This window comes from Aethalodelphis obliquidens, unplaced genomic scaffold (genome assembly GCF_003676395.1).
Source record: "Aethalodelphis obliquidens isolate GAN/ISIS:26980383/991018 unplaced genomic scaffold, ASM367639v1 scaffold34, whole genome shotgun sequence".
NCBI lineage: Eukaryota > Metazoa > Chordata > Mammalia > Artiodactyla > Delphinidae > Aethalodelphis > Aethalodelphis obliquidens.
In genome coordinates, this window is record NW_020837978.1 from 13,591,136 (window position 1) to 13,604,166 (window position 13,031).

Sequence of the window (13,031 nt, forward strand, 5' to 3'; positions counted from 1 at the left end):
GACTGTCACTGTTTGCAGATGACATGATACTATACATAGAGAATCCTAAAGATGCCACCAGAAAACTACTAGAGCTAATCAACAAATCTGGTAAAGTAGCAGGATACAAAATTAATGCACAGAAATCTCTGGCATTCCTCTACACTAATGATGAAAAATCTGAAAGAGAAATTAAGGAAACACTCCCATTTACCACTGCAACAAAAAGAATAAAATACCTATGAATAAACCTACCTAAGGAGATAAAAGACCTGTATGCAGAAAATTATAAGACACGGATGAAAGAAATAAAACATGATACAAATAGATGGAGAGATATACCGTATTCTTGGATTGGAAGAATCAACATTGTGAAAATGGCTATACCACCCGAAGCAATCTACAGATTCAATGCAATCCCTATCAAACTACCAATGGCATTTTCCACAGAACTAGAACAAAAAAATTTCACAATTTGTATGGATACACAAAAGACCTGAAATAGCCAAAGCAATCTTGAGAAAGAAAAATGGAGCTGGAGGAATCAGGCTCCCAGACTTCAGACTATACTACAAAGCTACAGTAATCAAGATAGTCTGGTACTGGCACAAAAACAGAAATATAGATGGATAGAACAGGATAGAAAGCCCAGAGATAAACCTATGCACATATGGTCACCTTATCTTTGATAAAGGAGACGAGTACACAATGGAGAAAAGACAGCCTCTTCAATAAGTGGTGCTGGGAAAACTGGACAGCTACATGTAAAAGAATGAAATTAGAACACTCCCTAACACCATACACAAAAATAAACTCAAAATGGATTAAAGACCTAAATGCAAGGCCAGACACTATCAAACTATAGGCAGAACACTCTAATAAATCACAGCAAGATGCTTTTTTGACCCACCTCCTAGAGAAATGAAACAAAACCAAAAATAAACAAATGGACCTAACGAAACTTAAAAGCTTTTGCACAGCAATGGCAACCATAAAAAAAAGACAACCCTCAGAATGGGAGAAAATATTTGCAAACGAAGCAACTGACAAAGGACTAATCTCCAAAATATACAAGCAGCTCAATATCAAAAAAAAAAATAATCCAATCCCAAAATGGGCAGAGACCTAAATAGACATTTCTCCAAAGATATACAGATTGTCAACAAACACATGAAAGGATGCTCAACATTACTAATCATTAGAGAAATGCAAATCAAAACTACAATGAGGTATCACCTCACCAGTCAGAATGGCCATCATCAAAAAACCTACAAACAATAAATGTTGGAGACAGTGTGGAGAAAAGAGAACCCTCTTGCACTGCTGGTGGGAATGTAAATCTCCAGCCACTATGGAGAACAGTATGGAGGTTCCTTAAAAAACTAAAAATAGAACTACCATATGACCCTGCAATCCCACTACTGGGCATATCCCCTGAGAAAACCATAATTCAAACAGAGTCATGTACCACAATGTTCACTGCAGCACTATTTACAATAGCCAGGACATGGAAGCAACTAAGTGTCCGTTGACATATACAATGGAATATTACTCAGCCATAAAAATAAACGAAATTGAGTTATTTGGAGGTGGATGGACCTAGAGTCTGTCACACAGAGTGAAGTCAGAAAGAGAAAAACAAATATCATATGCTAACATATATATATGGAATCTTAAAAAAAAAAAAAAGGGTTTTGAAGAACCTAGGGGCAGGACTGGAATAAAGAAAAAAGACACAGATGAGAGAATGGACTTGAGGACTCAGGGAAGGGTAAGGGTAAGCTGGGACAAACTGAGAGAGTGGCACGGACATATATACACTACGAAATGTAAAATAGATAGCTAGTGGGAAGCAGCCGCATAGCACAGGGAGATCAGCTTGGTGCTTTGTGACCACCTAGAGGGGTGGGGTAGGGAGGGTGGGAGGGAGATGCAAGAGGGAGTGGATATGGGGATATACGTATACGTATAGCTGATTCACTCTGTTGTACAGCAGAAACTAACACACCATTGTAAAGCAATTATACTCCAATAAAGATGTTAAAAAGGGAAGATTTCATTTATAATAAACTATCACTTTATTTTGACTAAACAAAGACAGTGGATAAATTTGTTATTGTGACCATCCCTTTCACATCCAAACTGTAACCATTCACATTTAGAGAGCTAATTGTATTCAAAGAAACCATTTACAAGAACGGCCAAAGGTAAAAGATAATTTAAAATATCAATCTAATGTATTTTTATGTGAAATATTATGGAAATGGTTCCTTACCTGAACTCCTTGTAAGTGGCTCTGAGGCACCACTAGTGCCACAACGTTCTGCTGTCTTTGCCACGGGCACACTAAATGTAAATCCAATCTGTAGAAAGAGAAGGTGTCTTTTCAGTGTCCATTTAGCTTCAAATGATTATCAAATATAAAGCTCTACTTTATGCCAAGTCAAAAAAATATACTGAATACCACATGTTCTAAGATTCACAGTTTCTCCCATTTTAAATCTCTAAAATTGGTGTGCTTATAATGAATGGTGTGTCACAGTGTAACAAGAGCATTTTAAATTTCTGAAGCATTTTTTCATTCAAAGCAATACGTAAAATAATGTGTTCCTAATGCCCAGTTCTGGATTTCTAAATGCCATTTCCTAATAAAAAGTATGAGACTTTATGGTCAACAAGTGCATTTCAGGCATGTGGCAGGGAAGTCACAAAATGATCTGGAACATCTAGTTGTGACAGAAAACAAGGACACAGTAAAAACAGAAAGTAACATGTTAAAATGATACACATGCCAAATACAGGTAGGGCAATTTGAACATTAAACTTATGTATTTTCTTACTCAAAGTATTTATTCTTAATTATGAAGAAACAAATACATATTGTGGGACACAAAAACTTCCAACTTTTCTAGATTAAAGTCAATTCAAGAGACATGTTAACTAAATTCAATATGACTTAGATCAGTCCTAGTTGTAAGTGGATCCAGGACCAAGAGAAACAAACAGCAATTAAAGGACAGTCTGGGGCTGATGGGTAGATGTGAACATGAACACTATTACTATTATATCATGTTACATTTCTTGGATAGGATAACTGTATTGTGGGTATACAAAGGAATATCTTTTTTTCTTAGGGGATACATGGAAAGGTATTAAGGGTACCAAGATGTCTGCATCCTAACTTGCAAATGGTACATAAGAAAATGCATATGCATATATGTATATATAGTGAAAAATATGTAGATGTTCATTCAAAGTTTTCTGTACATTGGAATTATTTTGGTAAGAAAAGTGGTATTTCTTACTACCAATGGCATCTTAGATTTGATTTTAAAAATACAGTATGCCTTTGAAATCAATAAATATGAAATATTCCTTGCTTGTTACTTACAGATGATGGAGGTAGTACATCTGCCTCAGTAGATTTTACAATTGGAGATGAAAATCTAAACAAGGGGCTGCCAGTGCTGTTTGGAGAGGTCATTTGTACCTAGTTTTCCAAATTATTAAAGAAACGACACAAAAATAGTTTTTTAGAAAAGAAATTGACAATAAAAAAACACACCTTAAGCAAAATTAATTATTACAAAGAAGCCAAAAGCAATTTTTTCCCCTTTTGAATTTAAAAATCACTTTTTAACTTCTGAAAACTACTTAACAGTTAACTGCTATAAGATCTTGCTTCCTCTTGGAAGAGGAATATACATTACCTTAGAGGGAGATATTTATCTAAAGGGGAAAAATAACATCTATAAAAATATGTTCAAAAGATGTAAAAGGGAAAAAAGCATAAAAATTTCAGGAGATTAAAAATGTTAATACTACTTGAGAAACAAAAACATAAATCCACTCTCACTGAAAAAAAAAAGTATTTTAACTGGCAACATTGTTTGGAAACAAACTAATAATCAACTCTTCCTCTAATGCATTCATAAGAATTGAAGAATGCTCCCATCATGATGTACATTAAAAAAAAAAAGCAAAACACTATTTCCATTTTTCTCATCTTACTGAGTTGTTAATTTCCATAGTGAAAATTAATCATTGCTTTAAACAGATTAGCTTTTTTAAAAATAAAGAATGAGAAAAAACAAAAATCACCTCTATTGGTACAATGGTCTTTTACCTGGTTTGTTAATGATTGTGAAGGAGTAGTGGGTGATGGAGAGGAAGTTGTAATCACAGAAGAACTAAAATTGAAGGTAGGCAGTGAAGAACTGGTGATGGGTAGAGAGATTTTCGGTAATACTGGGACTTCCATTTCCTAAAACACGACATGTTTTACAATGGTATATTTCATCTTTCGTGTCATACTTTTGACTCTACTTATTTTCAGGTAGAACTGATATATCAATAGTTACAGGTAAGTTTAGAATAAACAGGGATACGGTAGTATTAATGTGAGCTCTTGAATAAAAAAAAAAACTAAACAAGATATGAATCCCAGCTGTGCCACCAGTCAGCCATGAGACTTTGTGAACCTAACTGTCCTCAGTACCAATTTCCTAACTGGTGAAAATGAGAAAAAAAAACAAAACATACCATAGTTGTGGTATTAATACGAAAGAAAGTCACTTTTGGTCTTGGCATGCAAAACAAGCATTTAATAAATGTCAGCACTGTAAGTCTGGTGAACTGCCTTGGTTTTTAACTCAATATAGCAAAGACCACCACTAGTCTCAAATGACCCAGATTAGAACAAACAAAAAGAGTTCCACTTCTGCTAATGGTGGAGGAGCTTGTGTCTGACCAATGCTCTGACAGATAAGAATTATAGACTCTGAACAATATATTAAAAACATCCATCTGAAAACACTACAAAGCAACCAAAAGCAAGCAGATACTGTAGGGAAAAAGATACTTAGAAGACGGGCTTCTTCTGAGTAAGCTTCCTGCTCTCTTTGAGTTGATGCCAGTTGGATAGTTGAAATTCAGAAAGAAAACTGCAAATCTGTTGGTTGAGGCATTCAAAGGACACACAAGGGTGATCACAGTAGGCAGAAAATAAGGGGAGATGCAGGAATGAAGAGCCACAGAAGGGGAGTCCCCAAGTCTGCATATAAACTGTCTAAATCTCTGGCAAACCAAATCTCTGTAAACTACAGGTGTGTAATAAAGGCACTTGGAGAAAACAAAACTAAGAATCTGTCACCATAAAACCTGCTCTATAGGTTCTTCAGGGTGAAGGGAAATGATACCAAATGGAAATTCAGATTTCTGGAAGAAGTGCAGAATATGTGAGGTAAACATCCATTTTTCCTCTTAATCACTTAACCTAAAAGAAGACAGTTTTCAAAAGGTACAAGAGAGAAACAAAAAACAAGTGGGAAAAATAGAAAATTTTAAAAAAGGTAGACCTTAATCCAACCATACCAATAATATAAGTAAACATTCCAATTAAAAGGCAGAAAATAGATAAAAAGGACAAGACTCAATTATATGCTGTCTATAAGAGACTTACGTTAAACGAAAAGGCACAGATTGAAAGTAAATGGATGGAAAAAGATATAACTTGCAATTAGTAAGCATAAGAAGGCTAATTCCAGTAACAAGTGGCTGGCTATATTAAACACTGGCTAAAGCAGGTTTCAAAACAAAGAATATTTCCAAAGATTTTTTTAAAGGACATTTAGTAATATTAAAAGGGGCAAATCACTGAGAAGCCACAATAGATATAAGGTGTATGCACCAATGAGGGCCTCAAAATAAGTAAGCAAAAATTGATATTATAAATGGGAAAAAGATAAATTCACCAAATAAAAGTTGACAATTTTAACTCATATCTCAACAATACAGTAAACAGACATCTCCCCACCCCACTCCCTCCAAAATTCAGCAAGAACAAAGATCTTAGAAATACTATCAGTCATCCTATCTAACTGATATCTAGAGAATACTATACCCAACAAACCGCAGAATATACATTCGTCAAGACTCATCAAGCAGACCATGTGCTGGGCTACAAAACAAGTCTCAATACATTTCAAAACACTAAAATCACGACTAAATCCACTTCTTAATAATCCACAGATCATATAAGGAATCAAAAAGGAAACTAGGAAAAACATAAAAGCAGTACTATAAATCTCCTAGAAGAAAACATAGGAGACTTTTTTGGCAGCCTGGGGATAGGTTTCTTAGGACACAAAGAACAGTAAAAATAATGGGAAAAAATGGGTAAGTTCAGACTTCATAAAGTTAGAACATCTGCTTATCAAAGAATACTGTTAAGAAAAGGATTAGGCAAGTCAAACTGGGAGAAAATATTTGTAAGACACGTATCTGACAAAGTACTTGGGTCTAGAATTTACAGAGTTCCTACAACCTGATAGTAAGACAATCCAATTTTTAAAAGAGCAAAAGGTCTGACACTTCACAAAGGAAGATATTATGGCCAATAAACACATAAAGAAGAACACATTATTAAGCAAGAGGGAAAGGCAAATTAAAATTACGAGACACCATCATAGACAAAGCAGAATGGCTAAAATTTAAAGGATGACAGTCAACTACTGATAAAGAGTAGTTGATTAAGAAAAGCCCCACACTGCTGGTGGAAGTGTAAAATGTTACAATCACTTTGGGGAAAACAGTTTGTCAGTTACTTAAAAAGTTAAATACATATCATATAACCTCATAACTCCACTTCTAAGTATTTACCTTAAGAGAAAAAACTTATGTCTACAAAAAGGTTCAAGGATGTTCACAGCAGCTTTATTCACAATAGTCAGGAACACAAGAATACATACTGACTAACTATCAATATGAAGTTCTAGAACCAGCAAAACCATATATATATATGATGGAACAAATGAGAATAGTGACTGTCCTTGGGGCAGGAGGCAATGGGCACTGACAGGGAAGGTGTATGAGTGAACTTTCTGGAATGATGGAAATGTTTGACAGCTTGAAAGGGGTTTGGGTTACACAGGTGGAAACATTTCTCCGGACTTCCCTGGTGGTCCAGTGGTTAAGAATCCATCTTGCAATGCAGGGGATGCCAGTTTGATCCCTGGTCGGGGAAACCAAGACCCCACATGCCATGGAGCAACTAAGCCCGTGCACCACAACTACTGAGCCTGCACTCTAGAGCCCGCAAGCCACAACTACTGAGCCCGCATGCCACAACTACCGAAGCCCGCACGCCTAGAGTCCACGCTCCACAACAAGAGAAGCCACCACAATGAGAAGCCAGTGCACTGCAATGAAGAGTAGCCCTTGCTCACCACAACTAGAGAAAGCCCGCGCAGCAACGAAGACCCAACGCAGCCAAAAATTACTTAAAAAAAAAAAAAAAGCCTGACAGCTTAACATACACACACACGCTTTTAAGGGACTGTTTCAATGGCAGATTATTCTTGTGTTGGGTCTCCCCAAACCGCACCCCTCCAGGGGACCTCCAGGTCTCCCCCTCACCACCACACCAAAGCTTTTAATAATAAACTTCAGGTATTACGATGCTTCAGAACACATTAAGAGTACAACCCTAAAGATGTTAAAAAAAAAAAAAGAGTACAACCCTACCTCCTCCTCTTGAGGTTCAGATGCCACAAAGCGCGTCCTCTCTCGCCTCATCTTCCCACCTGCAGCACCTACTCCAGAAGACAAACCATTGGCTGCAGACACACTGAAATCTGGGTAAGAAAAGCCGCTAGGCAAAGGAAAAGAAAATTAAAACCAATGATGTATTACTCTGGTCCATAACTTGTTAACTAATTGAACACCAAAAAATTAGAACTGCTAACAACTGAGAAAATAAATGTTCAGCTGAATGTCATTTTAAAAGCTGACAGATTTGTGTGTGTGTGTGTGGTTTCTATTTTTTTAACCTTCTTAATCTTCAAAAAGGCAGATACAAATCAAATACAGACCTTACAAATAAGTATAAAGAAGCTTCACTATAAAGATGACATTACCTTTCTCGCTGTTCTCTACTTTGTCCTGGTGTCATATTTTTTTCATATCCAGTCTAGGAAAGAATAAACACAATGTATTTACACGCTTGCTTATTTAATTTTCTTAACACCACCCTTCTATCTGTGAATTTTAATATCTGGAATCAGGAATTTGATGATTTTTTAGTTAGTGAATCCTAAAATCTGCAACCTATACCCTGTCTCCTGAAAGATGACCAAGAGCTACAGTGTGATTATACAAATAAACTGTCACTAAGCACAATTGTCCTTTCAACAAAACAGCAGTGTACAAATTTAATACATTTACCAACCACAAAAATACTTTTACTTATCTCTCATTATGGCCTATTAAATGTGCAATCAAATTTACAAGGATATTCCTTTTGAAATGATTCTCTGCAACTTAAGAGTTCCTCCATCTAAAGGAATCAGGGTTCCTTGGAGAAATGGCTGATTACAGGGCTGGGGCTGAAAACTCACAAGATGAGCCTGGGTTGTTTTATAGTATCAAAAAGAAACTAAGTGCTTGAAAAATGATGGGGAAATATTAAAAGGACACACAGGAGCCAGTTCAAAGGCCAAATATGGGACAATATGAGCATCAAAATAAATAATGCTAATAAAAGATTATAATCTTATGAAGAATTCACGCTGACTTAAATAGAGAAATACACACAAAAAAGAGAAAAGAAAACTTCCTACAGGAGAAAACCAACTTCATAAAGGTAGAAGAAATAGTGTAATTAGAAAACCACCATTTGGCATCTACAAATAATAGATTCAGGCAAACATCATCAATAATGCTAACACTGGTGGGTGAAAAAGATACTTACCCTCTCAAAGTTATCTTATTAATTACGAAAGGTAAAATAGTAACTTCACAGTGAAGAAATCCCACTGACGCTACCTTAACTAGTTATCACAGTGTCAGGAGTGGGACAAGCTGGTAGAGCGTGCCTCCTAATACGACACACTGAGAAGAGTTCAGACTCTATTCTGTGGTATTACTACCAAAAGTACCACACTGGAGTCTAATCATGAGGAGACGTCGAACACGCAGCTTACTTTACTCTTCAAAACCATCAATGTTATGAAATACCAAAAAACAAATAAAAAAACCCTAAAAACCTGTTCTAGACTAAATGAGATAAAGAGATATGACAACTAAGTACAAGACATGATCTTGCATTTTCTTTCTTTTGGGACAACTGGCATCTAAATAAAATCTGTAAATAATAATACTGTACCGACGTCAAGTTTCTTTCTGGTTTGAGTAATTGTTCTGCAGTTATGTGTTTGTAGAAAACACAGAAAAACATGAAGGAAATGTAGTAAAATGTGGAGCTCTTAAGATTTTTCTTGCAAGTCCAAAATTATGCTCAAATCATTTTTTTAAAGTTTGATAAAGCAAATATAACAAAATGTTAAAGATTGGTGGGTCAAGTTAAAGGAAATGGGTAAATACTGTACTATTCTTTCAACTTTAGTTTGAAAATTTTAAAGAAATTGAGTTATGAAGATTGAATGAAATCAAACATAAACAAAGGCACAAATAGGAAGATGTTATGTAAATACAAAAAAATACACTTTAGTTAAATGACACAGGAAAACAGACAAACCCAGGATACGAGACACATCATATAAGACAACTGACCTGGCCTTTTCAAATACCAATGTGCCTAACAATTCTACTCCAAGCTGTAAGACCCAAGAGAAACGAATACCTATGTCCACAAAAAAACTTGCACACAAAAGTTCACAGCAGTATTTATTCATTACAGTTAAAAAGTGAAAACAACCCAAATGTCCCTCAACTGATGAATGGATAAACATGGTATATCCAAACAATGAAGTATCATTCAGCCATAAAAAGGACTGAAGTTCTAATATATGATGTGAACCTCAAAAACATAAGTGAAATAAGCCAAACACCAAGGACCACTTATTTTAAGATTTCATTTATATGAAATGTCCAGATAAGCAAACCTATAGTGACAGATTAGTGGTTGCCTAGGGCTTGAGGGGTAGAGGTGGAAAGTGACTACTAACGGATGTGAGATTTGGGTGAGGGGGAGGGGATGGTGATGAAAATGTTCTACAATTGCCTGTAGTGGTAGATGAACAACTGTGAATGTACTAACACCACTGAACTGTAAACTTTAAATAAATAGGTGAACGGCAAGGTATGTGAATTATACCTCAATAAGGAAGTTATTTAAAAACAAAAACAATGTGGTAAGCATGAAGATTTGAGGTCTAGAAAGACAAAACCAAAAGTAATATGTGAAACCTGTTTGGATTCTGGCTCAAAAGTAGCCATAGGGAATTAATTCCCTTGCAGTCCAGTGGTTAGGACTCTGCGCTTTCACTGCCTGGGCCCCGGGTTCAATCTCTGGTTGGGGAACTAAGATCCCACAAGATGCATGGTATGGCAAACAAAACAAAACAAAACAAAAAAAACCCCAACAGCTATAAATAACATATGAATATGAACTACATATTAGATAATATTAGGAAGGAACTGACAGTAATTTGCTTAGACATGACAACATACGAGATCTATACCAAAGTAGTTTGGGGTGAACAGTCATGGTGTCTAAAATTTATTTTCAAATAGTTCAATAACATTAACAAAACACACAAATAAAGCTAGTGTGGCAAAATTATTTAATCTAAACAATGAATATATACTAGTGTTTACTAGTAAACACTAATTTAGGATTTGACCAAGGTGCCAACCATTTAAAGCCATACCAATTCGTAATCATCACTAATTCACAAACTTTATGCATTATCTAGTTGCTAGACTGCAGTAGTAAGTTACTGGTACTTTACATTACTTATTCTTATTCATTTTAATCGATATTCAAAGACTAGTGAAAATAAACACATACTCACACTGTGCTTTTTATCTATTCTTTGATTAGTCTTCCTTAATTCACCAGATGGGGTCAGAGATGGTTTAAAATAAACAGTTCGATTTGCTGCTATGGAAACTGGCTTTGGGGTCATGAGTCTCTGAACAGGGGGGTGTTGAGAGTCCACCTTACAGACAGGCAGAAATCAAAAGACAAACTTTTATTTTCATATATCAGCAATGCATATCTAAAAATTATCTGACAACAGCTAATGTAACCCAGAGACTATGAGTACTTCCTAGAGAAATACCCAGTGGGTGCAAACAAATACTAGGAGGAAAAACTGAAAGTAAAGAACCAAGGGTGTGGGGGGGTATTTATATTATTTATGTATGTACTTATTTATTTAGACATATACCTACATATACACATATAATTTCAAAAGTTTCACAGACTATTTTATTCTAGACTTAATGCCTTTTCACACACATGTGACACACACAAAATGGAAACTATTGCAGAACATTTTGAATAATCTAAGCTTTTACAAGATGAATTTCAAACATATGAACTGATTCATACATAAAACTGATAAACATACATATTATTCAAACATAAAACTGATTTTGCCACATTTTCCCCAAATTACTATCTACATTCTCTTCAGCTGTATTTTTTAACTAGCTATGAAAATATCTTAATTGCTAAAAAATGAGCAAATCTCTCTCCAAGTAAATTTTCTTCCATTGTTATTTAAAAACCAAATCAAAACTCGTACAATTTAAGTCTAATTAGTAAAGCATTGTGAAGAATTCCAAATCTTAAGATGAACTGACTTCATTATCTAAGTACACAAGTGTTTTGTCAACATTCTTTTGGTACACTGAAACACAGTAAAAATCCTGTTGGCGTAAGACGACTATAAAGCCAAGAGCTTCTACTCTGTCCAAAGACTAATACTATGAATACAGTCCTTTCACCCAGCAGCAGCTGTGAACAACACTGGTTTCCAGGGCAAAGCCTCTGTATAGTTACTAGCTCTTCCCTAAATCCTCATCACAAATGTGCTGATCCTATAATTCAATGAACAAGTCTGTTTTGTAGACTGTTCTGATTACAACCGTAAAACCTGAACTACAATACTGTATTCTGGTCTTTATACTTCGTAGCACCCATTACCAAAATTTTACTGATACTATACTCAACCATTAATAAAATTTTTATTGATGAGAACTTCTCTTATGGCACAATTTTTTAATTTTACGTCTTTTTAAGCAATCTGATATAAGTGAGTCTGAGAAAAGTAGTTAATGGCTTAAATTAATCCCATCACAGCAGCCAATAATGAATTCTCTCTTGCCTTATTACAAATGTCTGGTTACTACGGAAAACTGAGAAGCAATGCTATCCCAAGAAAAAACTCAATTAAGCTTTCAGAATTTCAGTAACAATAATTATAATTTACCAATATCTTGAATATAGTTACCACAATTAATTCAGAGATTTATGATAATTTTAATCAATTACTGCTGGGGGAGCTTGGTATCATAATAACTGCTTTCACAAGTAATGATCTGGGAATCTGCTTCCCCTGAAGGATATTTAACTAGCCACAAATATAACTGACAAAAAATATATCTCTTTAACTCTATCAAGCTTTTTTTTCCCCACAGTAATCTCCAAAGCTAATTTTAACCAAATAGAATACACTAAAAAAGGTTATCAATGTATAATCTATATTTTATTTTTTATTAGCTCTGCTATCTTGGAACAGTACATTGGCTGACTGATGGAAGATATGCCAACTAGAAATCCCATCACACATAACAAATTTGACCTAATGTTTGTTTATGAGGAAAATTTACAAAGATAACTATGTTCAATGAGGGCTTTAGTTCACTGAACTTCTAATTAATAAAAACGTCAAACTCTGTTCACTCTTACTTTCATTTATCAAAAGGTAAGAGTCACTCATAAAGGCTGACAGGAATATATAAAATAGATAACTAATAAGAACCTACTGTATAGCACAGGGAACTCTACTCTATACTCTGTAATGGCCTATGTGGGAAAAGAATCTAAAAAATGAGTGGACATATGTATAACTGATTCACTTTGCTATACACCTGAAACTAATGAAACATTGTAAATCACCTATACCCCCCCCAAAATTTTTTTAAATGTTAAAAAAAAAAAAAAGACTGCCAGGATACTGAAGATGGAAATGCCAAATAACCAAGAAATATTCACTGAGCATCTACTACATACACAGCATGTG

General features: G+C 35.0%; 1 protein-coding gene across 1 annotated transcript in view; it reads right to left on the bottom strand.

Moving 5' to 3' along the window:
• The window catches only part of NUP153 (nucleoporin 153), a 74,335-nt gene that overhangs the window by 23,617 nt on the left and 37,687 nt on the right, over nt 1–13,031 (bottom strand). Inside the window, exons 9-14 of the mRNA XM_027128450.1 lie at nt 10,794–10,940; nt 7,896–7,948; nt 7,504–7,630; nt 4,106–4,243; nt 3,371–3,469; nt 2,255–2,342 (exon numbers count right to left, since the gene is read on the bottom strand). Coding sequence (XP_026984251.1) covers nt 2,255–2,342; nt 3,371–3,469; nt 4,106–4,243; nt 7,504–7,630; nt 7,896–7,948; nt 10,794–10,940 — 652 coding nt within the window. The remainder of the gene's footprint in view (nt 1–2,254; nt 2,343–3,370; nt 3,470–4,105; nt 4,244–7,503; nt 7,631–7,895; nt 7,949–10,793; nt 10,941–13,031) is intronic.